Raw genomic sequence first — 26,634 nt, forward strand, 5'->3', positions numbered from 1 at the left:
CTGTAACGTTTACAGTGGACATGTTTAGCGTTTAAATGATCATTCAGGCTGGAGCAGCTCCGGTGATAGGAAAATTCTTTTTTTACAAAATGTGAAATATCACTGCGTTCATGTTGATAGTCCCGTCTTCTTTATTTTTATACATAAACTTGCTGTTCAAAGGCCCTAGCAAAGATTTGCTGGCCTCGCTCCCCTGAGTTGCGTCCATGTCTGTCACCCTGCCCTTTTAGTTTGACTAGCAGCAGGTGGGAAGTGACCTGCCACTGCCAAGTGACCTACGGGTCACTCAATGGGCCAAATTTAAAATACTTGCGCATTTTGCCACTTATAATTAATTGCATTAATTTTCATTAATTCATTAATTTTTGCTATACTGACAGCCCTAATATATATATATATATATATATATATATATATATATATATATATATATATATATATATATATATATATATATATATATATATATATATATATATTCGCTGTTGCAGTGAATCTAACACCTCTGAATTTAGAAACTGTTGTTGAATGACTGATGTGAAGAGGATACTCAGATATACCGGTAGCTAAAAATATAAGTCTACAAAGACGCTCTAAAACTATCACACGATCACAATAAAAGCAGAACAGTGATCTCCTCTCCATTCTGTTTATTTATCTTTTATCTCCTGTTGCTGTTTATTTATCTTTACTCCACCAACTCCAAATATTAATCACTTTTCTAAGCGAACAGCGCTAACGCAGTTCAAACAGCAGGTGTATCCGCCCCTTTAATCTGATTGGTTTAGAGTTTTATCCACTGCTCTGCGTCCCCCACGTGGGGTGCGCTCTTATGATTGGCTGAAACAAAGGAAGACATCTTATTGGTTCCAGATCCTTCCGTGTTAAAAAAAACGTATTTGTGGATCGAGTCACGTCAGGGGAGTCTCAAAAGTCACACGCAAATCCAGCGCAGCTCACAGACAAAAAAACGTTTGTAAATCAGGTTATATTTGTGTGTGCATCAAAAATACATTTGTATATCTTGTCCTACGCACGTGTGAATTGTTCTGTGCACATGTGAAACTGTGTGTGCATTTGTAAATCGGTCTGTGTATTTGTAAAACTTGTCCTGTGCATGTGTCAATTATGAGACTGTTCTAGCTCCATACCCTCTGGGTCTCTGAAAAGTGTCTGAAGACAATTTGTACTCCAATAGACGTTAAATACAACCGCTGAAGGAAAGATGGAATGATGGATGGATGGATGTAGGTGAAACAAAGTTAACGCTGAGGTGAGATTCAGCTCACACAGAAAACATCAATAACAGTCCAGCAGGAGGAGGGTTCATCCCACCGACTGTAACAAGAGTCCACAGAGACTGAAGTAAAGAGCTGTCAGCCTACAGTCATGTACACCATATTTAAGAAATGCTGCTAGGAAGGGCCTTGTGTCAGCAAAATTATAATGTTCACATTTCAAATAGTAATATTAAAGATGACACATAAAAACATTCATCACAACAGGTTACAGTTAATGATTGTATTTGATAGCAGGAGTTTAAAGTCATGTAGATTTTATGAACTAAACTTCAGTAATGAACTAAACCTCCATCACACATGACTGAATCTGGGTTTCTATCTCACAACTCGCTCTTCTTTCTTTTCTCCTCCTTGTGGAAGACTTCTCCATCAGGCTGCTCTCTCCACTTCAGAGTGACTCCATCCACTCCGTCCTCCTCCAGTCTGTCCTGGAGCTGGGAGACACAAACAGGACACACTTTCAAACACAAACTGAATCTATTGGCCCTTTTGCATTAGTATCACCTCAGCTCGGTTGTACCCGTTTTGCGCTTTCGCACTAGGGCTGAGACGGGTAGAGCCGCTCCAAGCCGATACCTTTTTCTGTAACCATTTCAGCGAGGTTCTATAGCGGGCTGAGCCGGGACTATTTCTGAGGTCATCACCCTCTGCGCCACTGATTGGTCGGGGGCGGGACCGTCACCACCCTCCGCGCCTCTGATTGGTCGGGGGGCGGGGCCGTCAAACGTTTGAATCAGGAAGCGGGAGTCAGCGCGAGGCGTCTCGCGGCTCGCGACGATTTTATTATACAGCACAAACGTCTGTTTGGTGATCCAACTCTGAGGTGCAGATGTTCATAAACCTGGTGGCTGTCGAGAAAAAATTTAAAAAGCGATGTAGACGGGCTGTTTTTTTCTCAGCCGCTCCCGGCTCCAGCTGATTTCTCATCTGCGCCGACATGAACAAAGGTGTTGCGCAATCGAGTACGTCACAGCCGCTTCACCCCAACCCCCCCCCACTTCTCCCCTGGCTGTGGAAAAACACACGTGTGGAGCCGTGTCGAGCCACGCAGAGCCGAGCCGGGCTGAGCCGAGACTAGTGGAAAAGTGCCATATGTTGGTTCTTTTATTATCATAAATGCTTCCAGAAATTAAGTCGTTTCAATTCCACACTTGCCTGTTTCAGGAGGTCTGCTTTCACAACAGGGTCCTTCAGGTCCACAGAGTCCTCCACCTCCAGTCTCTCAGTCTCTAGCTTCACCACCTGCTTCATGACTGGTGTTGAATGGGAAGAGAAATAAAACATGGTTTTCTACTGAAAACAGAAATATCAGTCCATATTTACGTCACACAGTCTTGTATATGTTGTTCTATGTGTACTCCCTAAAACACTCACTGGGATAACTGTAGCAGACAAACGGTAATTTAGTTTCACAGGGCAGAAATTTCCATTTTCCTGATTTTCCTGATGCAACACCACAAATAACTTTCAACGAGTTGATTGGACTTGCAACATCCTCTTCGTTGATGAACAAAAAGCTGCTCCCATCAGACCAGTAAAAGTCTGGATCTCTAAACAGACCGATCCATGTCCAGTCACTCAGACCCAAGCTAATGATCCCCTGGTTCTCTGCATCGTTCCTCACGGTGGCCAGGTCCACGAAGTTCTCCCTGCAGTAACTCTGAGCGTTGGACCAGCTCATCGACTCGTTCACAAGAACATATTCAGGATTCTTTTGGGTTCCTCCAGTTTTGGTTGTACAGGAGAGATACATTTGTTTGAGTTATAACAATATTAATAACATAAACATTGAGATATGCCTTTTTTGATATTACCTACCTCTGTAACAGATGAATGGATAGCTAGTAGAGCAGAAATGATCTACCCAGCCAAGGTCCTCTATAATCATCACGCAGAACTGCCAACTTGAACTCATGTCAGGTTCAGTACTGTACCAATTCCTGTAGTCAGCCCCGGTACCATTGAACCCATCAGACCACCTCCAGTTGATTTTGTTGTACAGACCGATCCAGAACTGACCAGCGTATGAAAGTGTGTTCATGAATTGGTTCAGTTCTTCAGAGTTCTCGATGGTGGCCAGGTCTGTGTATGTCTGTCTGCAGTAGGTCTGAGCTTCAGTCCAAGTCAACGACTGATCAACAAAGTGGTAGTGACGGACGAGGCAGGTAGAGAGGATGAACCACTCTGAGAGAAAATATCAATTCCTTTGATTATTTAAAGTCACTTTAAACTAGCATTGTCACTTACCTTCATTATTATAACGTCACACAATTTTAAAACATCATCAGATAATAATAAAGGAATAACTGACCTGAGAGAAACAAAAGACGCAACAAGATCTTCTCCATCATGATGCTGCTCTGTGGACGCTATAAGGAGAGTGAATTCAGCATTAAAGGAGACCTATTATGGCATTTAATGTATATTTTAAACACGCCTTGAATGTCTTTAAAACAATCAAATGCTTGTTTATTCTACATAAATCAGAAATTCAGCCTCTGGACCATGTCTCTAGTTTTACTTCTAGCCTCCTTTCCTATGAGTGATTCTGAGGGGGCGGGGCTATGATAATGAGGCTCTGTGCTGATTGGCTGCTTGAATGACGTGTAGCAGGGGAGGGAACAAAGCCTCACAACATATTTCCCTCCAATGTGCAACACCTACTTTTGTTTGGATGTTGTTTTGCACTGCTACAGCCAAACTAGCAACTAAGTTTATTGTATCAGTTGTGTGCCATGCCTCAAGGAAGTAGACATATGCAAAAACCTTTTGGCTTATCTGACCGAGAACTCTTTTGCATTTGTGCGCCTCAGAATCCAGCAAACAGCAATATTTGCATAAGTTCAGCTGCAGCATAGACCAACTCTTAGAAACACTCGTTTGTGGCCATTCTATCAACAAAAGTTGATGACTCACTGGAGCGTTCATTTGAATGACAGGATGCAGGTTTTCCCTGCAGAACTTTGTAAAGTGACAGGATGAGGCATCTTGACCGGGCAGCAAATGTAAAAAAAAATAAAATGAAATAAATATTAGTTCTGTTTTTTTAGTCATTTTTATAAGTCACATCTTTTTATTGATTGTGAACTATCAATGCATGTAATTGTAACCATGTTAGGCACCCTTGTTCTCTACAACCTTCATGTTAAAGTAGTAGTAAAGCAGAACCTAAACATTATCGACGCTGGAGCTCAAAGTTGTGGACGCAAAGTCTCTGGTTTATCCGACTTTTCCGGTCACAGTGAATCAAAGAGATAAGGACAACTATTGTCCAAAAAAACAAAACAAAAAAAAATCACACACACACGAAGAAGAGCGTTGAAAGTTCATTACTGTTCACGAACCGGAAATGCGTTGCTACCAAGCAAACCAATCACAGCCCTCTCGGTCTGCGTTGGGTCTGCGACCTGTTGACGCGTAGTTACAATTTTTGGGAGGTGCGCGTCAGGTACGCCGTGGCGTGCGCCGTGGGGTGCTCATCGCGGCGCAACCTGCGATGCACGTTCGGCGAAAATTTAACGCAGAACCATAATCTAGCCTTAAGGAGTCCTACCAGGCCATGTAAGCCTGTCCATCACCCAAGCCGAGGTCACTGAGATGGTTTTAACTCCTCAGTGGCACCGGGGTGGATGACATTCACCCTGAGTACCTCAAGTGCCTGGATGTCGTAGGGCTGATGACTGGGATGCTGGTCGTAGTTGTTGGAGCTAACCACAGGTCCATGTGTTGCACAGTGCAGGTATGCTTAGGGGTTGAGACACTTAACAGTTCAAATGTTAGAATTCATGGAGAGTAAAAGCTTTGTCTGGGCAGAGTTGAGGCAAAGTCTGGGCAGAGGCTTGGCAAACTGAAATTTGCAATACCAAACATTCTTAACGTTGCTGTTTCAGAAATTCAGTGTATAGAAGTAAAGGTAGGAAAAGATGAAACAGGATTTGTTAAATGTTAGGATTATAGCTGCTCCCAACTTTTTTCCAACTGATTAATGAAAGTGCAACGCTCCGACTGATGGTTGTAAACGTTTTATTACAGGATTTTCTGTCTTGTAAACGACCAAGTCCACCGTGAACATTGAAACAAAATACACAGTGGCAAATATTCATCAGTGAAACCGTCATGTTCCCATATATCAATTGCTTAACTGAAACTTATTACACAAAATATTAATGCTCTCAAAATACAAATTATACACATATAAAGAAGAATATTTCACTCAATTGTCCATACTGTGTGCCCCTCCAACCAGAATGTTAGGAGTTGCTAGAAGTCCATTTCTTCTGTATTTCAGTTCTTTGTCTTCCAATTACTGCTTGCACACACCAACAGACCATGAAAAAACTCACGTCTCTACCAAAAGGCATCACGTGACCACGTGATGGCGTGGTCAGATGGAGTTATTAATTAACCAATTATCCCCAAAGTATGCACACAACAATCAAAATATAAATGGATATTTATGGAGCTAGAACAGTCTCATAATTGACAAATGCACAGGACAAGTTTTACAAATGCACAGACCGATTTGCAAATACGCACACCGTTTCACACGTGAACAGGACAAGTTTTACAAATGCACAGACCGATTTGCAAATGCTAACACCGTTTCACACATGCACAGGACAAGTTTTACAAATGCACAGACCGATTTGCAAATGCACACACCGTTTTACAAATGCACAGAACAATTCACACGTGCGTAGGACAAGATATACAAATGTATCTTTGATGCACACACAAATATAACCTGATTTACAAACGTTTTTTTGTCTGTGAGCTGCGCTGGATTTGCATGTGACTTTTGAGACTCCCCTGACGTGACTCGATACACAAATACGTTTTTTTTAACACGGAAGGATCAACACAGAATGATTCTCAGGAGTTCTTGTGGACAGGATTACGGAAGAGTATCAGGGCCATGCAGGAGAAAAGATATTTGAGAGGGGAAGATTTTTTTTTATTGTGCACTTTGAGAAAAAAGTCGAAATGTGGAGAAAAAAGTCAAAATGTCGAGATTAATGTTGAAATACAGTTTTGAGAAAAAAGTCGAAATGTCAAGATTAATGTTGAAATTGTAGTGCCTTTATCATTCATAGTGATGTGTACATAATTCACCTGCATAGAGATGTTAGTCACAGCATTACCATACAGCGTTTATTCAGGTTATAATTTATGTTGTTACTAGTGTTTTGGTCTATGTGTTTACTGTAATGTGTTACGGTCCCTTTAAGTACGGTGACGTTTTTGGAGTCAGTTAGTTCTGTTATGGGAAGCGCAAGCTTCTTAACGTTTAGTTTCAGTTAACTGGTGGATTTAATAAAAGGACACACGCTTCTGTGTTCGCACCGTGAGAAGTTGTCGGCTCGTCTATTTTCACGACTTCCACAAGCCGCATAATGATGTCGGAAGCCACTGTTGGTGATGTCATAGTTCTCACATGATGTCATGGCGTGTGTGCGAATGTACATTCGTCCGTTTTGATTTATGTGCCCACATGTGTATTTATCTCCCTGCCGTCCTTTTCTTAGGAATGTCAGTCCTCACATTTTGACCAAATGTGGATCATGTTTTCAGGACACGTAGACATTTAGTCCCACGCTGCGATCGTTATTCGTTCATATCAACCTCGTCATGAAATGTTAAAGATTTGTTGTCGTTTTTCTACTCAAGAGACGCATTCATCATGCACAGATGTTTTTTCATCGAGCTACATTCACAAAAGCGATAACTTGAAAGAGCTGAATGCTAATTGTTAAAGACTTTATTGCGCTAACTGTGGTATCTAAAGAGAAGTGGAACAGCTGGGTGTTAAATCCAGGCTCAGTTCATAAGCTTGTGACACTGTTTTGTTTTGATATTTTTATTAGGGGGTAAGGCACAGTTGAACAGGAATAAACAAAAAAAAGATATACAGTCTACCCCCTTTTTTTTTTTTTTGGATTAAAAACAGAACAAAAAATCCACACAAAATAATGACAAATACATGAAAATTATTATATTCTTATATATAAGTAATATTTAAGTATTAAAGCTAAACAGTATGAATTAAAAAATATATGAATAAAAAGGGGGAGAAAAAAAGAAAACAAAAAAACCCAAAGCAAAAAAAAAAAAAAAAACCCCAAAAACAAAAGAAAAGTAAATAAAAAGATAAATTAAAAGGAGGAAGAAAGAGAGGAATGAAAGAAGAGAGGGAGGGGGGATCCGTCAATCAGGAGGCAGGGACTGGAGAGAGTGGAAGAATGTAAGAAAGGGAAGCCACTTAATATAAAATCTGTTGGAACTACCCTTCAGTGAATATTTAATCTTTTCAGCTTGTGACACTGTTGTTTGACTTAAACACTTAGTTGCAAGCGGAAGTGTAAGCAACTTACTCATTTATGTTAATTTTTAAACACAATTTTAAAATATAACATTTTTTTAAAATCCCTTTTTTAAGGTGTAGTAATGACAAGAAGAAAACTAATTATACTCAAGTATTTCTTAGTTATAATAGTTGTTACTGAAGTGAGAAAGAATCATTAATGACTTGACATTGGATTACCAGTTGCTTTTCAAGAGATGAGGCAACAAATGGGGGTGAAGTTGAGTTGTGTTTCTGACGTCCCGCTCATTTCTCCCCACACCTTCAACGTCTCTTACTGTTGTAATTCATGTTAAGTTAACGGCTGCCCTGATAAAACTGTGTGCCTGTATTTTATGTGTGTGTCGAAGTGTGTTAACCTCAAGGGGGAGGCATGGGCATATTTATATGAAATCTACTCTGCATACCTCAGACTATCTGTACATTTATTTAAAACATTCCCTTCTATGTCTATTTCCAAGAATATCCCAACAAAGGTCTGACAGATGTGCAACCTTTTTGTTATTGGTGATCATTTCTTGCGTTTGTAGAAACCATATTGTTGAAATGATGGAGAGTGAAAAAATAAAATAAATCCCAGTTAACCATATTTGTCTGTTGTGTGATTAAATAAAATGTTTTGTAAGTGCGGATTTGCTTCTGATGTTTCATCCTTGTGCGTATGGGGGTTCAGGGCTCAGGCCTCCCTCTCTGCAACTTCCTCCTCCAGCTTCTCGGGGAGGACACGAGTTCCTACCGCGCTGATAAATAGAACGTCTCCATTGTGTCCTGGGTCTGCCAAGAAGAGCTCGCATGGTTGAACATTCCCAGAACAATCCCTGACCAGATGCTCCTGGAAAACTCACTCACGCCGGAATCCCTCCCGGATGACTGAAGTTCTCACCCTATTTTGATTTGATTTGATTTATTTTATTTTTGTACTTGTAAAAAACAAAACTTCAAGAGAAGTTTAAGAAAACAAAACAAAGAACTTTCGTCCTTTAGCACTTGATATCTTAATTTACATGTGCAAAAAAGGAGAAGGAAGAAGTGCAAGCTTATTTAATCCTACCCCCATTCACTAATCATTTAATATAAATACTCACACACTGTACTCACACTGCTAAATAACAGTATTATTATTAATATTATTATTATTATTATTATTATCATTATTATTATTATTATTATTATTATTATTATTATTATTATTATTATTATTATTATTATTATATACTGTATTATACTCACACACATACCTATACATCCAAACACATAGTTGAATATTTCTATATATTTGTACACACATGCCCATATAGATATTTATATAAATATACTTATTTATATAATAAAATGCAGATGCAGATGCAGTTAATAAAATATATATATAAATATACTTATTTACACTATAGCAGTTAATGAACATAGGGATGGCACTGCCAAACAACATTCCTGTGAGGAGCAATTAGCGCCTATGGCGTAATTCAGTATGATCGCGTTGAGGCAGATAATTCAAGTGAAAGTACACAACTCAGGAGAAGAGACAGCAGGCGTAGAGTGAGAAATCTAGTAAAGGAAAGCACAGTTCCCTGACTGGGAATCGAACCCAGGGCAAGTTTTCACATTCTAGTCACTTTTTGAACATCCCACCATGAGCGTACGCACAATCCTTGTACACCGCACTCTTTGTACATGTGGCCGTTGATCTTTCAACTTGTTGAAACCCTCTGGTGTATATTGTGAGAAATGTATCATAGAAAAAGAGCAGTTCCCTGACCGGGAATCAAACCCGGGCCGCGGCGGTGAGAGCGCCGAATCCTAACCACTAGACCATCAGGGAGATGCCGCTAGGTAGTGTCAATTCGAAATACCCGTAAAAATGTTGTCGCAATAATCAAGCTACTATAGATGAATGCACAGACTACTCTTCCCAGTTGAGACATCAGATCTTTTAACCTTGATATATTTTTAAAGTGGTAGTAGGCTGACTTTGTTTTTGTCTTAATGTGTTTAGGTGTGAGTCCATCACAACACCTAGATTTCTGCGCTGGTTGCTAGTTTTTAGGTGTATCTGTGGTGACCTGTAATCGTTTGTCTTTGGCTCCAAAGACAATTTTGTTTAGCTCGAGAAATGTAGATATTGAACAGAAGAGCTCCCAGACTGGAACCTTGGGGAACTCCACATGTGATTCTTGTCTTCTCTGATGTAAAGTTACCTGTTGACACAAAGTACTTCCTGTTCTCTAAGTATGTTTTGAACCACTTTAGTACAGTTCTAGAAAGACCCGCCCAGTTCTATAGTGGTTTGAGTAAAATATTTCGGTCAACTGTATCAAGTGCAACACTGATATCCAGTAACAATAAGACTAACTTTTTTCCCATCATCTGCATTCAAAAATATATCATTATGACTTTTTTTGGCAATGATGTCAGAAAAGTAGTACTTCCTTGCATTCCTTAGTTGTAAATTATGAGAGGGAAGTTTGTCTTTATAGATGTCAAAAGGAACCTGGAGATTAGTTTTTCTCCAATCAAAAACGTATACTTTCAAGAGCCTCTTGAAGTTAGAGAGGGACATCGCTGTTCTGATAGCAGCTGGCAGGCGGTTCCACCAGTGTGGAACACTGTGAAAAATGTCTGGACTGAGAGTTCCTTGAACGTAGGGATGGCGCTGCCAAACAACATTCCTGTGAGGAGCAATTAGCGCCTATGGCGTAATTCTGTATGATCGCGTTGAGGCAGATAATTCAAGTGAAAGGGCACAACTCAGGAGAAGAGACAGCAGGCGTAGTGTGAGAAATCTAGTAAAGGAAAGCACAGTTCCCTGACTGGGAATCGAACCCGGGGCAAGTTTTCACATTCTACTCCCTTTTTGAACATCCCACCGTGAGCGTACGCACAAACCTTGTACATGTGGCCGTTGATCTTTCAACTTGTTGAAACCCTCTGGTGTATATTGTGAGAAATGTATCATAGAAAAAGAGCAGTTCCCTGACCGGGAATCGAACCCGGGCCGCGGCGGTGAGAGCGCCGAATCCTAACCACTAGACCATCAGGGAGATGCCGCTAGGTACTGTCAATTGGAAATACCCGTAAAAATGTTTTCACAATAATCAAGCTACTATAGATGAATGCACAGACTACTCTTCCCAGTTGAGACATCAGATATTTTAACCTTGATATATTTTTAAAGTGGTAGTAGGCTGACTTTGTTTTTGTCTTAATGTGTTTAGGTGTGAGTCCATCACAACACCCAGATTTCTGCGCTGGTTGCTAGTTTTTAGGTGTATCTGTGGTGACCTGTAATCGTTTGTCTTTGGCTCCAAAGACAATTTTGTTTAGCTCGAGAAATGTAGATATTGAACAGAAGAGCTCCCAGACTGGAACCTTGGGGAACTCCACATGTGATTCTTGTCTTCTCTGATGTAAAGTTACCTGTTGACACAAAGTACTTCCTGTTCTCTTAGTATGTTTTGAACCACTTTAGTACAGTTCCAGAAAGACCCGCCCAGTTCTATAGTGGTTTGAGTAAAATATTTCGGTCAACTGTATCAAGTGCAACACTGATATCCAGTAACAATAAGACTGACTTTTTTCCCATCGTATGCATTCAAAAATATATCATTATGACTTTTTTTGGCAATGATGTCAGAAAAGTAGTACTTCCTTGCATTCCTTAGTTGTAAATTATGAGAGGGAAGTTTGTCTTTATAGATGTCAAAAGGAACCTGGAGATTAGTTTTTCGCCAATCAAAAACGTATGCTTTCAAGAGCCTCTTGAAGTTAGAGAGGGACATCGCTGTTCTGATAGCAGCTGGCAGGCGGTTCCACCAGCGTGGAACACTGTGAAAACTGTGAGTTCCTTGAACGTAGGGATGGCGCTGCCAAACAACATTCCTGTGAGGAGCAATTAGCGCCTATGGCGTAATTCTGTATGATCGCGTTGAGGCAGATAATTCAAGTGAAAGGGCACAACTCAGGAGAAGAGACAGCAGGCGTAGAGTGAGAAATCTAGTAAAGGAAAGCACAGTTCCCTGACTGGGAATCGAACCCAGGGCAAGTTTTCACATTCTAGTCACTTTTTGAACATCCCACCGTGAGCGTACGCACAATCCTTGTACACCGCGCTCTTTGTACATGTGGCCGTTGATCTTTCAACTTGTTGAAAGCCTCTGGTGTATATTGTGAGAAATGTATTATAGAAAAAGAGCAGTTCCCTGACCGGGAATCGAACCCGGGCCGCGGCGGTGAGAGCGCCGAATCCTAACCACTAGACCATCAGGGAGATGCCGCTAGGTACTGTCAATTGGCAATACCCGTAAAAATGTTGTCACAATAATCAAGCTACTATAGATGAATGCACAGACTACTCTTCCCAGTTGAGACATCAGATATTTTAACCTTGATATATTTTTAAAGTGGTAGTAGGCTGACTTTGTTTTTGTCTTGATGTGTTTAGGTGTGAGTCCATCACAACACCCAGATTTCTGCGCTGGTTGCTAGTTTTTAGGTGTATCTGTGGTGACCTGTAATCGTTTGTCTTTGGCTCCAAAGACAATTTTGTTTAGCTCGAGAAATGTAGATATTGAACAGAAGAGCTCCCAGACTGGAACCTTGGGGAACTCCACATGTGATTCTTGTCTTCTCTGATGTAAAGTTACCTGTTGACACAAAGTACTTCCTGTTCTCTAAGTATGTTTTGAACCACTTTAGTACAGTTCCAGAAAGACCCGCCCAGTTCTATAGTGGTTTGAGTAAAGTATTTCGGTCAACTGTATCAAGTGCAACACTGATATCCAGTAACAATAAGACTGACTTTTTTCCCATCATCTGCATTCAAAAATATATCAATATGACTTTTTTTGGCAATGATGTCAGAAAAGTAGTACTTCCTTGCATTCCTTAGTTGTAAATTATGAGAGGGAAGTTTGTCTTTATAGATGTCAAAAGGAACCTGGAGATTAGTTTTTCTCCAATCAAAAACGTATGCTTTCAAGAGCCTGTTGAAGTTAGAGAGGGACATCGCTGTTCTGATAGCAGCTGGCAGGCGGTTCCACCAGCGTGGAACACTGTGAAAACTGTGAGTTCCTTGAACGTAGGGATGGCGCTGCCAAAAAACATTCCTGTGAGGAGCAATTAGCGCCTATGGCGTAATTCTGTATGATCGCGTTGAGGCAGATAATTCAAGTGAAAGGGCACAACTCAGGAGAAGAGACAGCAGGCGTAGAGTGAGAAATCTAGTAAAGGAAAGCACAGTTCCCTGACTGGGAATCCAACCCAGGGCAAGTTTTCACATTCTAGTCACTTTTTGAACATCCCACCGTGAGCGTACGCACAATCCTTGTACACCGCACTCTTTGTACATGTGGCCGTTGATCTTTCAACTTGTTGAAAGCCTCTGGTGTATATTGTGAGAAATGTATCATAGAAAAAGAGCAGTTCCCTGACCGGGAATCGAACCCGGGCCGCGGCGGTGAGAGCGCCGAATCCTAACCACTAGACCATCAGGGAGATGCCGCTAGGTACTGTCAATTGGAAATACCCGTAAAAATGTTGTCACAATAATCAAGCTACTATAGATGAATGCACAGACTACTCTTCCCAGTTGAGACATCAGATCTTTTAACCTTGATATATTTTTAAAGTGGTAGTAGGCTGACTTTGTTTTTGTCTTGATGTGTTTAGGTGTGAGTCCATCACAACACCGAGATTTCTGCGCTGGTTGCTAGTTTTTAGGTGTATCTGTGGTGACCTGTAATCGTTTGTCTTTGGCTCCAAAGACAATTTTGTTTAGCTCGAGAAATGTAGATATTGAACAGAAGAGCTCCCAGACTGGAACCTTGGGGAACTCCACATGTGATTCTTGTCTTCTCTGATGTAAAGTTACCTGTTGACACAAAGTACTTCCTGTTCTCTAAGTATGTTTTGAACCACTTTAGTACAGTTCCAGAAAGACCCGCCCAGTTCTATAGTGGTTTGAGTAAAGTATTTCGGTCAACTGTATCAAGTGCAACACTGATATCCAGTAACAATAAGACTGACTTTTTTCCCATCATCTGCATTCAAAAATATATCACTATGACTTTTTTTGGCAATGATGTCAGAAAAGTAGTACTTCCTTGCATTCTTTAGTTGTAAATTATGAGAGGGAAGTTTGTCTTTATAGATGTCAAAAGGAACCTGGAGATTAGTTTTTCTCCAATCAAAAACGTATGCTTTCAAGAGCCTGTTGAAGTTAGAGAGGGACATCGCTGTTCTGATAGCAGCTGGCAGGCGGTTCCACCAGCGTGGAACACTGTGAAAACTGTGAGTTCCTTGAACGTAGGGATGGCGCTGCCAAACAACATTCCTGTGAGGAGCAATTAGCGCCTATGGCGTAATTCTGTATGATCGCGTTGAGGCAGATAATTCATGTGAAAGGGCACAACTCAGGAGAACAGACAGCAGGCGTAGAGTGAGAAATCTAGTAAAGGAAAGCACAGTTCCCTGACTGGGAATCCAACCCAGGGCAAGTTTTCACATTCTAGTCACTTTTTGAACATCCCACCGTGAGCGTACGCACAATCCTTGTACACCGCACTCTTTGTACATGTGGCCGTTGATCTTTCAACTTGTTGAAAGCCTCTGGTGTATATTGTGAGAAATGTATCATAGAAAAAGAGCAGTTCCCTGACCGGGAATCGAACCCGGGCCGCGGCGGTGAGAGCGCCGAATCCTAACCACTAGACCATCAGGGAGATGCCGCTAGGTACTGTCAATTGGAAATACCCATAAAAATGTTGTCACAATAATCAAGCTACTATAGATGCATGCACAGACTACTCTTCCCAGTTGAGACATCAGATCTTTTAACCTTGATATGTTTTTAAAGTGGTAGTAGGCTGACTTTGTTTTTGTCTTAATGTGTTTAGGTGCGAGTCCATCACAACACCCAGATTTCTGCGCTGGTTGCTAGTTTTTAGGTGTATCTGTGGTGACCTGTAATCGTTTGTCTTTGGCTCCAAAGACAATTTTGTTTAGCTCGAGAAATGTAGATATTGAACAGAAGAGCTCCCAGACTGGAACCTTGGGGAACTCCACATGTGATTCTTGTCTTCTCTGATGTAAAGTTACCTGTTGACACAAAGTACTTCCTGTTCTCTAAGTATGTTTTGAACCACTTTAGTACAGTTCCAGAAAGACCCGCCCAGTTCTATAGTGGTTTGAGTAAAGTATTTCGGTCAACTGTATCAAGTGCAACACTGATATCCAGTAACAATAAGACTGACTTTTTTCCCATCATCTGCATTCAAAAATATATCACTATGACTTTTTTTGGCAATGATGTCAGAAAAGTAGTACTTCCTTGCATTCCTTAGTTGTAAATTATGAGAGGGAAGTTTGTCTTTATAGATGTCAAAAGGAACCTGGAGATTAGTTTTTCTCCAATCAAAAACGTATGCTTTCAAGAGCCTGTTGAAGTTAGAGAGGGACATCGCTGTTCTGATAGCAGCTGGCAGGCGGTTCCACCAGCGTGGAACACTGTGAAAACTGTGAGTTCCTTGAACGTAGGGATGGCGCTGCCAAACAACATTCCTGTGAGGAGCAATTAGCGCCTATGGCGTAATTCTGTATGATCGCGTTGAGGCAGATAATTCATGTGAAAGGGCACAACTCAGGAGAACAGACAGCAGGCGTAGAGTGAGAAATCTAGTAAAGGAAAGCACAGTTCCCTGACTGGGAATCCAACCCAGGGCAAGTTTTCACATTCTAGTCACTTTTTGAACATCCCACCGTGAGCGTACGCACAATCCTTGTACACCGCACTCTTTGTACATGTGGCCGTTGATCTTTCAACTTGTTGAAAGCCTCTGGTGTATATTGTGAGAAATGTATCATAGAAAAAGAGCAGTTCCCTGACCGGGAATCGAACCCGGGCCGCGGCGGTGAGAGCGCCGAATCCTAACCACTAGACCATCAGGGAGATGCCGCTAGGTACTGTCAATTGGAAATACCCATAAAAATGTTGTCACAATAATCAAGCTACTATAGATGCATGCACAGACTACTCTTCCCAGTTGAGACATCAGATCTTTTAACCTTGATATATTTTTAAAGTGGTAGTAGGCTGACTTTGTTTTTGTCTTGATGTGTTTAGGTGTGAGTCCATCACAACACCCAGATTTCTGCGCTGGTTGCTAGTTTTTAGGTGTATCTGTGGTGACCTGTAATCGTTTGTCTTTGGCTCCAAAGACAATTTTGTTTAGCTCGAGAAATGTAGATATTGAACAGAAGAGCTCCCAGACTGGAACCTTGGGGAACTCCACATGTGATTCTTGTCTTCTCTGATGTAAAGTTACCTGTTGACACAAAGTACTTCCTGTTCTCTAAGTATGTTTTGAACCACTTTAGTACAGTTCCAGAAAGACCCGCCCAGTTCTATAGTGGTTTGAGTAAAATATTTCGGTCAACTGTATCAAGTGCAACACTGATATCCAGTAACAATAAGACTGACTTTTTTCCCATCATCTGCATTCAAAAATATATCACTATGACTTTTTTTGGCAATGATGTCAGAAAAGTAGTACTTCCTTGCATTCCTTAGTTGTAAATTATGAGAGGGAAGTTTGTCTTTATAGATGTCAAAAGGAACCTGGAGATTAGTTTTTCTCCAATCAAAAACGTATGCTTTCAAGAGCCTGTTGAAGTTAGAGAGGGACATCGCTGTTCTGATAGCAGCTGGCAGGCGGTTCCACCAGCGTGGAACACTGTGAAAACTGTGAGTCCCTTGAACGTAGGGATGGCGCTGCCAAAAAACATTCCTGTGAGGAGCAATTAGCGCCTATGGCGTAATTCTGTATGATCGCGTTGAGGCAGATAATTCAAGTGAAAGGGCACAACTCAGGAGAAGAGACAGCAGGCGTAGAGTGAGAAATCTAGTAAAGGAAAGCACAGTTCCCCGACTGGGAATCGAACCCAGGGCAAGTTTTCACATTCTAGTCACTTTTTGAACATCCCACCGTGAGCGTACGCACAATCCTTGTACACCGCACTCTTTGTACATGTGGCCGTTGATCTTTCAACTTGTTGAAACCCTCTGGTGTATATTGTGAGAAATGTATCATAGAAAAAGAGCAGTTCCCTGACCGGGAATCGAACCCGGGCCGCGGCGGTGAGAGCGCCGAATCCTAACCACTAGACCATCAGGGAGATGCCGCTAGGTACTGTCAATTGGAAATACCCGTAAAAATGTTGTCACAATAATCAAGCTACTATAGATGAATGCACATACTACTCTTCCCAGTTGAGACATCAGATCTTTTAACCTTGATATATTTTTAAAGTGGTAGTAGGCTGACTTTGTTTTTGTCTTAATGTGTTTAGGTGTGAATCCATCTCAACACCCAGATTTCTGCGCTGGTTGCTAGTTTTTAGGTGTATCTGTGGTGACCTGTAATCGTTTGTCTTTGGCTCCAAAGACAATTTTGTTTAGCTCGAGAAATGTAGATATTGAACAGAAGAGCTCCCAGACTGGAACCTTGGGGAACTCCACATGTGATTCTTGTTCAATCCTTCAATTTCATTTTATTATCCCGCAGAGGGGAAATTTGCTTCACAGGGGGGGAATAAAACCAAGAAACATAAAACATAAAAGGCACAAAAACACAGAGCACAAAAACACAGCTAGGACACAGTACACAAAGTACACACAAATACCCTGGGGGGGACTGAGGATGTATTGTGGAGAGTGGGGAGTGGAACAGCTGTTCATTTTTTGAGTTGTAAATTAAGTTGGGTGATGGCGTGAGTTATAAAATAATTTTTAAGTCTGTTTGATTTGGTCCTGGGCAATCTGAATCTCCTGCCAGAGGGTAAAAGTTCAAACTGGGCATGGAGAGGATGGTCAGGACACTGTAGGATGTCCTGAGCCTTGGATGTTACCCTCCTGCCAAAGACAGTAGGCAAATCAGGGAGGGCAACACCAATCATTTTGCTGGAAACTTTAACTATGTGTTCCAGCCTCTTTTTATCTCCTAGTGAGAGGCTTCCAAACCAGGAGATAATGGCAAACATCAGGACAGACTCAATCACAGAGTGGTAGAATATAGTCATTAATTTATTGCACACTCCGAACCGGTTAAGCATCCGGAGAAAGTGCAAGCGCTGTTGTGATTTCTTGTACACAGCATCTGTGTTCTCATTAAAAGACAATTTGTTGTCGATGACCACACCCAAGTACTTAAAAGTTTTGACTCGCTCCACACTCTCCCCCTTAATTACAATTAAAGGTTGAGGGTTTGGGTTCCTCCTAAAATCAATGCACATGTCCTTGGTCTTTGTCACATTTAAATTTAAAAAGGAATCATCACACCAATGGATAAAATCGTCCACCACTGGTCCAGGAACTGTGCCCTCCCCCTGCAGCAGACTCACTATGACTCACTTGTCTTCTCTGATGTAAAGTTACCTGTTGACACAAAGTACTTCCTGTTCTCTAAGTATGTTTTGAACCACTTTAGTACAGTTCCAGAAAGACCCGCCCAGTTCTATAGTGGTTTGAGTAAAATATTTCGGTCAACTGTATCAAGTGCAACACTGATATCCAGTAACAATAAGACTGACTTTTTTCCCATCATCTGCATTCAAAAATATATCATTATGACTTTTTTTGGCAATGATGTCAGAAAAGTAGTACTTCCTTGCATTCCTTAGTTGTAAATTATGAGAGGGAAGTTTGTCTTTATAGATGTCAAAAGGAACCTGGAGATTAGTTTTTCTCCAGTCAAAAACGTATGCTTTCAAGAGCCTCTTGAAGTTAGAGAGGGACATCGCTGTTCTGATAGCAGCTGGCAGGCGGTTCCACCAGCGTGGAACACTGTGAAAACTGTGAGTTCCTTGAACGTAGGGATGGCGCTGCCAAAAAACATTCCTGTGAGGAGCAATTAGCGCCTATGGCGTAATTCTGTATGATCGCGTTGAGGCAGATAATTCAAGTGAAAGGGCACAACTCAGGAGAAGAGACAGCAGGCGTAGAGTGAGAAATCTAGTAAAGGAAAGCACAGTTCCCTGACTGGGAATCGAACCCAGGGCAAGTTTTCACATTCTAGTCACTTTTTGAACATCCCACCGTGAGCGTACGCACAATCCTTGTACACCGCACTCTTTGTACATGTGGCCGTTGATCTTTCAACTTGTTGAAAGCCTCTGGTGTATATTGTGAGAAATGTATCATAGAAAAAGAGCAGTTCCCTGACCGGGAATCGAACCCGGGCCGCGGCGGTGAGAGCGCCGAATCCTAACCACTAGACCATCAGGGAGATGCCGCTAGGTACTGTCAATTGGAAATACCCGTAAAAATGTTGTCGCAATAATCAAGCTACTATAGATGAATGCACAGACTACTCTTCCCAGTTGAGACATCAGATCTTTTAACCTTGATATATTTTTAAAGTGGTAGTAGGCTGACTTTGTTTTTGTCTTAATGTGTTTAGGTGTGAGTCCATCACAACACCCAGATTTCTGCGCTGGTTGCTAGTTTTTAGGTGTATCTGTGGTGACCTGTAATCGTTTGTCTTTGGCTCCAAAGACAATTTTGTTTAGCTCGAGAAATGTAGATATTGAACAGAAGAGCTCCCAGACTGGAACCTTGGGGAAATCCACATGTGATTCTTGTCTTCTCTGATGTAAAGTTACCTGTTGACACAAAGTACTTCCTGTTCTCTTAGTATGTTTTGAACCACTTTAGTACAGTTCCAGAAAGACCCGCCCAGTTCTATAGTGGTTTGAGTAAAATATTTCGGTCAACTGTATCAAGTGCAACACTGATATCCAGTAACAATAAGACTGACTTTTTTCCCATCATCTGCATTCAAAAATATATCATTATGACTTTTTTTGACAATGATGTCAGAAAAGTAGTACTTCCTTGCATTCCTTAGTTGTAAATTATGAGAGGGAAGTTTGTCTTTATAGATGTCAAAAGGAACCTGGAGATTAGTTTTTCTCCAATCAAAAACGTATGCTTTCAAGAGCCTGTTGAAGTTAGAGAGGGACATCGCTGTTCTGATAGCAGCTGGCAGGCGGTTCCACCAGCGTGGAACACTGTGAAAACTGTGAGTTCCTTGAACGTAGGGATGGCGCTGCCAAAAAACATTCCTGTGAGGAGCAATTAGCGCCTATGGCGTAATTCTGTATGATCGCGTTGAGGCAGATAATTCAAGTGAAAGGGCACAACTCAGGAGAAGAGACAGCAGGCGTAGAGTGAGAAATCTAGTAAAGGAAAGCACAGTTCCCTGACTGGGAATCCAACCCAGGGCAAGTTTTCACATTCTAGTCACTTTTTGAACATCCCACCGTGAGCGTACGCACAATCCTTGTACACCGCACTCTTTGTACATGTGGCCGTTGATCTTTCAACTTGTTGAAACCCTCTGGTGTATATTGTGAGAAATGTATCATAGAAAAAGAGCAGTTCCCTGACCGGGAATCGAACCCGGGCCGCGGCGGTGAGAGCGCCGAATCCTAACCACTAGACCATCAGGGAGATGCCGCTAGGTACTGTCAATTGGAAATACCCGTAAAAATGTTGTCACAATAATCAAGCTACTATAGATGAATGCACAGACTACTCTTCCCAGTTGAGACATCAGGGGCCTTATGTACTAAGAGTGCGGCGCACAAAAAACGTGCGTACGCCACTTTCAACGCTCACGGTCGGATGTACAAAGAATGACCTGAACGTAGAAAGCTGCGGTCCTTCACTCACACATTAAGGCTTTTGTACGCACTTTTCTGAGGTTCTGTCCGTTGGCGACACTCACTGGTGATGCAGTGAAGTGCAGAATATGAGGAAACTTAACGTCAACAATAAGTTCACGACCACGTGAAGGACACGACAGTCCCGACATCACCAGATAAATTACACAAGAGTGGAGCTGCAACAATCTCACAATCAACCACATGATCTGAACAAACAACTAAAGGAGCTCAACGATGGAACCCGCAAATCCTGATGGAGCTTTGGCTCCGTTAGAGGAACCTGCTGATGCAGGATCAGGAGCGAGTCCTCAGGCACCAAACTGATCTGCTGGTCCAGGACTAAGACTGAACCATCAGCTGGTTTAGTCTGGACCTGCTGGTCCAGGACTAAGACTGGACCATCAGCTGGTTCAGGTACCAAGAGGATCTTCTGGATCTCTCTCCTGAACTGGACCAGCTGCTCCGGTTCAGACCAACATGATGCTTCAGCTGGAGCTGCAGGTCGGACATCTGTCTGTCGTCATGACGACCGTATGGGAGGACTACTGATAAAAGCCAGATCCTAAACATCCCATAACTGTGTCTGGACAGAAATACATTAAAATTAATTTTGAAGCAAAAACCGGTGTTGTGCCAAAAAGTGATTGTCTGCCAGAATCTGATTTCTTCTGATTTCTGGCCGCGGGAGCGCGCACAGCAGCCCGTTGAGCGAGAGCGCTAAACCGTCAGATTTCAGATTATGAAGCTCAAGAATGAGATCAAGTCATATTTAGGCAGAAACAACCTCTCATTAACTGTATTTGGCCTTCAATCACTTTTTGGCACGACACCTGTCTCTCCTCCTGCGGATGCAACACTCCGAGTTACAGCAACTTTGCTCTTTATTTCTCACGTTTGCACCTCGATAATCCCGTCGGCACAAATTGTCTTTAATTCTGCAGCGGAGGAATCAGATCGTAATGCTTCATGTTTTAAATATAAATGTATTTTGTTCACATTGTTATACTTATGAGAGAGGTGATCGCGGACATCCATAATGTGTAAGACTCAATAAACGTGTACATTGGTCTTAATCCGTCAGTATATAATATGCATGACAATAAACAGAACGAGGAGCCGTTTTTCATCCACCAAAAATTCTGGTGACGGTTCTTAAAATACAAACAAGAAAAGCAGAGTGTAATGATGCACTGACGCTGCCCATGAACATTAACAAACCCGTACGATCATAATAAAACCAAAACTCTTCACGGAACGCAACGCAGAGCAAAGAACACCATAATGTAGGTGTCAAACTGAATCCCAGAAGGGCCGGTGTCCTGCATGTTTTAGATGTTTCTCTGCTTTAACACACCTGATTCTAATTAATCATCATCACCAACTTGTCATCAAAGTCTGGATAGTTCTGTTGATGACACAGTCACTTGTATCATGGTGCAATGAAGCAGAGAAACATCTAAAACCTGCAGGGACACCGGCCCTCGAGGACTGGAGTCCGACACCCCTAAATGCCCCAAAATTAATTATTTATTCCAGCTCAGAGCATTTTCTTGTTAGGATGAGCGGTTTTTAATGGATAATTATCTTCATATCATATTCAAACATATATTTGAGGGAGGAGACGGGGCGGAGTGTTGTGCTCCCGCATGTGCGCTCAAATCCACGCTGATTGGGATGTACAGAGAAACCTGCGTGGATTTGGGCGTACGCACAGCTTTGTACATATGAATTTTTGCGGCCTTGTTAATTCCACGTACGGATTCACGTTGAAATCCACGCACTCTTAGTACATGAGGCCCCAGATCTTTTAACCTTGATATATTTTTAAAGTGGTAGTAGGCTGACTTTGTTTTTGTCTTGATGTGTTTAGGTGTGAGTCCATCACAACACCCAGATTTCTGCGCTGGTTGCTAGTTTTTAGGTGTATCTGTGGTGACCTGTAATCGTTTGTCTTTGGCTCCAAAGACAATTTTGTTTAGCTCGAGAAATGTAGATATTGAACAGAAGAGCTCCCAGACTGGAACCTTGGGGAACTCCACATGTGATTCTTGTCTTCTCTGATGTAAAGTTACCTGTTGACACAAAGTACTTCCTGTTCTCTAAGTATGTTTTGAACCACTTTAGTACAGTTCGAGAAAGACCCGCCCAGTTCTATAGTGGTTTGAGTAAAGTATTTCGGTCAACTGTATCAAGTGCAACACTGATATCCAGTAACAATAAGACTGACTTTTTTCCCATCATCTGCATTCAAAAATATATCACTATGACTTTTTTTGGCAATGATGTCAGAAAAGTAGTACTTCCTTGCATTCCTTAGTTGTAAATTATGAGAGGGAAGTTTGTCTTTATAGATGTCAAAAGGAACCTGGAGATTAGTTTTTCTCCAATCAAAAACGTATGCTTTCAAGAGCCTGTTGAAGTTAGAGAGGGACATCGCTGTTCTGATAGCAGCTGGCAGGCGGTTCCACCAGCGTGGAACACTGTGAAAACTGTGAGTTCCTTGAACGTAGGGATGGCGCTGCCAAAAAACATTCCTGTGAGGAGCAATTAGCGCCTATGGCGTAATTCTGTATGATCGCGTTGAGGCAGATAATTCAAGTGAAAGGGCACAACTCAGGAGAAGAGACAGCAGGCGTAGAGTGAGAAATCTAGTAAAGGAAAGCACAGTTCCCTGACTGGGAATCCAACCCAGGGCAAGTTTTCACATTCTAGTCACTTTTTGAACATCCCACCGTGAGCGTACGCACAATCCTTGTACACCGCACTCTTTGTACATGTGGCCGTTGATCTTTCAACTTGTTGAAACCCTCTGGTGTATATTGTGAGAAATGTATCATAGAAAAAGAGCAGTTCCCTGACCGGGAATCGAACCCGGGCCGCGGCGGTGAGAGCGCCGAATCCTAACCACTAGACCATCAGGGAGATGCCGCTAGGTACTGTCAATTGGAAATACCCGTAAAAATGTTGTCACAATAATCAAGCTACTATAGATGAATGCACAGACTACTCTTCCCAGTTGAGACATCAGATCTTTTAACCTTGATATATTTTTAAAGTGGTAGTAGGCTGACTTTGTTTTTGTCTTGATGTGTTTAGGTGTGAGTCCATCACAACACCCAGATTTCTGCGCTGGTTGCTAGTTTTTAGGTGTATCTGTGGTGACCTGTAATCGTTTGTCTTTGGCTCCAAAGACAATTTTGTTTAGCTCGAGAAATGTAGATATTGAACAGAAGAGCTCCCAGACTGGAACCTTGGGGAACTCCACATGTGATTCTTGTCTTCTCTGATGTAAAGTTACCTGTTGACACAAAGTACTTCCTGTTCTCTAAGTATGTTTTGAACCACTTTAGTACAGTTCCAGAAAGACCCGCCCAGTTCTATAGTGCTTTGAGTAAAATATTTCGGTCAACTGTATCAAGTGCAACACTGATATCCAGTAACAATAAGACTGACTTTTTTCCCATCATCTGCATTCAAAAATATATCACTATGACTTTTTTTGGCAATGATGTCAGAAAAGTAGTACTTCCTTGCATTCCTTAGTTGTAAATTATGAGAGGGAAGTTTGTCTTTATAGATGTCAAAAGGAACCTGGAGATTAGTTTTTCTCCAATCAAAAACGTATGCTTTCAAGAGCCTGTTGAAGTTAGAGAGGGACATCGCTGTTCTGATAGCAGCTGGCAGGCGGTTCCACCAGCGTGGAACACTGTGAAAACTGTGAGTTCCTTGAACGTAGGGATGGCGCTGCCAAAAAACATTCCTGTGAGGAGGAACTCCACATGTGATTCTTGTTCAATCCTTCAATTTCATTTTATTATCCCGCAGAGGGGAAATTTGCTTCACAGGGGGGGAATAAAACCAAGAAACATAAAACATAAAAGGCACAAAAACACAGAGCACAAAAACACAGCTAGGACACAGTACACAAAGTACACACAAATACCCTGGGGGGGACTGAGGATGTAGTGTGGAGAGTGGGGAGTGGAACAGCTGTTCATTTTTTGAGTTGTAAATTAAGTTGGGTGATGGCGTGAGTTATAAAATAATTTTTAAGTCTGTTTGATTTGGTCCTGGGCAATCTGAATCTCCTGCCAGAGGGTAAAAGTTCAAACTGGGCATGGAGAGGATGGTCAGGACACTGTAGGATATCCTGAGCCTTGGATGTTACCCTCCTGCCAAAGACAGTAGGCAAATCAGGGAGGGCAACACCAATCATTTTGCTGGAAACTTTAACTATGTGTTCCAGCCTCTTTTTATCTCCTAGTGAGAGGCTTCCAAACCAGGAGATAATGGCAAACATCAGGACAGACTCAATCACAGAGTGGTAGAATATAGTCATTAATTTATTGCACACTCTGAACCGGTTAAGCATCCGGAGAAAGTGCAAGCGCTGTTGTGATTTCTTGTACACAGCATCTGTGTTCTCATTAAAAGACAATTTGTTGTCGATGACCACACCCAAGTACTTAAAAGTTTTGACTCGCTCCACACTCTCCCCCTTAATTACAATTAAAGGTTGAGGGTTTGGGTTCCTCCTAAAATCAATGCACATGTCCTTGGTCTTTGTCACATTTAAATTTAAAAAGGAATCATCACACCAATGGATAAAATCGTCCACCACTGGTCCAGGAACTGTGCCCTCCCCCTGCAGCAGACTCACTATGACTCACTTGTCTTCTCTGATGTAAAGTTACCTGTTGACACAAAGTACTTCCTGTTCTCTAAGTATGTTTTGAACCACTTTAGTACAGTTCCAGAAAGACCCGCCCAGTTCTATAGTGGTTTGAGTAAAATATTTCGGTCAACTGTATCAAGTGCAACACTGATATCCAGTAACAATAAGACTGACTTTTTTCCCATCATCTGCATTCAAAAATATATCATTATGACTTTTTTTGGCAATGATGTCAGAAAAGTAGTACTTCCTTGCATTCCTTAGTTGTAAATTATGAGAGGGAAGTTTGTCTTTATAGATGTCAAAAGGAACCTGGAGATTAGTTTTTCTCCAATCAAAAACGTATGCTTTCAAGAGCCTCTTGAAGTTAGAGAGGGACATCGCTGTTCTGATAGCAGCTGGCAGGCGGTTCCACCAGCGTGGAACACTGTGAAAACTGTCTGGACTGAGAGTTCCTTGAACGTAGGGATGGCGCTGCCAAACAACATTCCTGTGAGGAGCAATTAGCGCCTATGGCGTAATTCTGTATGATCGCGTTGAGGCAGATAATTCATGTGAAAGGGCACAACTCAGGAGAACAGACAGCAGGCGTAGAGTGAGAAATCTAGTAAAGGAAAGCACAGTTCCCTGACTGGGAATCGAACCCAGGGCAAGTTTTCACATTCTAGTCACTTTTTGAACATCCCACCGTGAGCGTACGCACAATCCTTGTACACCGCACTCTTTGTACATGTGGCCGTTGATCTTTCAACTTGTTGAAACCCTCTGGTGTATATTGTGAGAAATGTATCATAGAAAAAGAGCAGTGCCCTGACCGGGAATCGAACCCGGGCCGCGGCGGTGAGAGCGCTGAATCCTAACCACTAGACCATCAGGGAGATGCCGCTAGGTACTGTCAATTGGAAATACCCATAAAAATGTTGTCACAATAATCAAGCTACTATAGATGCATGCACAGACTACTCTTCCCAGTTGAGACATCAGATCTTTTAACCTTGATATGTTTTTAAAGTGGTAGTAGGCTGACTTTGTTTTTGTCTTAATGTGTTTAGGTGTGAGTCCATCACAACACCCAGATTTCTGCACTGGTTGCTAGTTTTTAGGTGTATCTGTGGTGACCTGTAATCGTTTGTCTTTGGCTCCAAAGACAATTTTGTTTAGCTCGAGAAATGTAGATATTGAACAGAAGAGCTCCCAGACTGGAACCTTGGGGAACTCCACATGTGATTCTTGTCTTCTCTGATGTAAAGTTACCTGTTGACACAAAGTACTTCCTGTTCTCTTAGTATGTTTTGAACCACTTTAGTACAGTTCCAGAAAGACCCGCCCAGTTCTATAGTGGTTTGAGTAAAATATTTCGGTCAACTGTATCAAGTGCAACACTGATATCCAGTTACAATAAGACTGACTTTTTTCCCATCGTATGCATTCAAAAATATATCATTATGACTTTTTTTGGCAATGATGTCAGAAAAGTAGTACTTCCTTGCATTCCTTGGTTGTAAATTATGAGAGGGAAGTTTGTCTTTATAGATGTCAAAAGGAACCTGGAGATTAGTTTTTCTCCAATCAAAAACGTA

At 41.7% G+C, this 26,634-nt stretch overlaps 1 protein-coding gene and 11 non-coding genes across 12 annotated transcripts; all 12 read right to left on the reverse strand.

Annotated features, from left to right (window-relative positions):
- Positions 1-509: 509 nt before the first annotated feature.
- LOC133444805 (lymphocyte antigen 75-like) lies at positions 510-3,827 on the reverse strand. Its single transcript, XM_061722710.1, has 5 exons — positions 3,613-3,827; positions 3,120-3,485; positions 2,676-3,023; positions 2,457-2,554; positions 510-1,735 (listed from the first exon to the last, which is right to left on the reverse strand). The coding sequence occupies exons 1-5, from the start codon at positions 3,650-3,652 to the stop codon at positions 1,622-1,624; spliced, it is 966 nt and encodes a 321-aa protein (XP_061578694.1). The 5' UTR covers positions 3,653-3,827; the 3' UTR covers positions 510-1,621.
- Positions 3,828-9,409: 5,582 nt separating this feature from the next.
- Positions 9,410-9,481, reverse strand: trnae-cuc (transfer RNA glutamic acid (anticodon CUC)). Its single transcript has one exon. It is a non-coding gene; the product is annotated as a tRNA-Glu (tRNA).
- Positions 9,482-10,628: 1,147 nt separating this feature from the next.
- On the reverse strand, positions 10,629-10,700 carry trnae-cuc (transfer RNA glutamic acid (anticodon CUC)). Its single transcript has one exon. It is a non-coding gene; the product is annotated as a tRNA-Glu (tRNA).
- Positions 10,701-11,854: 1,154 nt separating this feature from the next.
- Positions 11,855-11,926, reverse strand: trnae-cuc (transfer RNA glutamic acid (anticodon CUC)). Its single transcript has one exon. It is a non-coding gene; the product is annotated as a tRNA-Glu (tRNA).
- Positions 11,927-13,080: 1,154 nt separating this feature from the next.
- On the reverse strand, positions 13,081-13,152 carry trnae-cuc (transfer RNA glutamic acid (anticodon CUC)). Its single transcript has one exon. It is a non-coding gene; the product is annotated as a tRNA-Glu (tRNA).
- Positions 13,153-14,306: 1,154 nt separating this feature from the next.
- Positions 14,307-14,378, reverse strand: trnae-cuc (transfer RNA glutamic acid (anticodon CUC)). The gene has a single exon. It is a non-coding gene; the product is annotated as a tRNA-Glu (tRNA).
- A 1,154-nt stretch (positions 14,379-15,532) lies between these two features.
- On the reverse strand, positions 15,533-15,604 carry trnae-cuc (transfer RNA glutamic acid (anticodon CUC)). The gene has a single exon. It is a non-coding gene; the product is annotated as a tRNA-Glu (tRNA).
- Positions 15,605-16,758: 1,154 nt separating this feature from the next.
- Positions 16,759-16,830, reverse strand: trnae-cuc (transfer RNA glutamic acid (anticodon CUC)). Its single transcript has one exon. It is a non-coding gene; the product is annotated as a tRNA-Glu (tRNA).
- A 2,036-nt stretch (positions 16,831-18,866) lies between these two features.
- On the reverse strand, positions 18,867-18,938 carry trnae-cuc (transfer RNA glutamic acid (anticodon CUC)). The gene has a single exon. It is a non-coding gene; the product is annotated as a tRNA-Glu (tRNA).
- Positions 18,939-20,092: 1,154 nt separating this feature from the next.
- Positions 20,093-20,164, reverse strand: trnae-cuc (transfer RNA glutamic acid (anticodon CUC)). Its single transcript has one exon. It is a non-coding gene; the product is annotated as a tRNA-Glu (tRNA).
- A 3,065-nt stretch (positions 20,165-23,229) lies between these two features.
- Positions 23,230-23,301, reverse strand: trnae-cuc (transfer RNA glutamic acid (anticodon CUC)). Its single transcript has one exon. It is a non-coding gene; the product is annotated as a tRNA-Glu (tRNA).
- A 2,559-nt stretch (positions 23,302-25,860) lies between these two features.
- Positions 25,861-25,932, reverse strand: trnae-cuc (transfer RNA glutamic acid (anticodon CUC)). Its single transcript has one exon. It is a non-coding gene; the product is annotated as a tRNA-Glu (tRNA).
- Positions 25,933-26,634: the final 702 nt, after the last annotated feature.

This window comes from Cololabis saira, chromosome 5 (genome assembly GCF_033807715.1).
Source record: "Cololabis saira isolate AMF1-May2022 chromosome 5, fColSai1.1, whole genome shotgun sequence".
Lineage (NCBI taxonomy): Eukaryota > Metazoa > Chordata > Actinopteri > Beloniformes > Belonidae > Cololabis > Cololabis saira.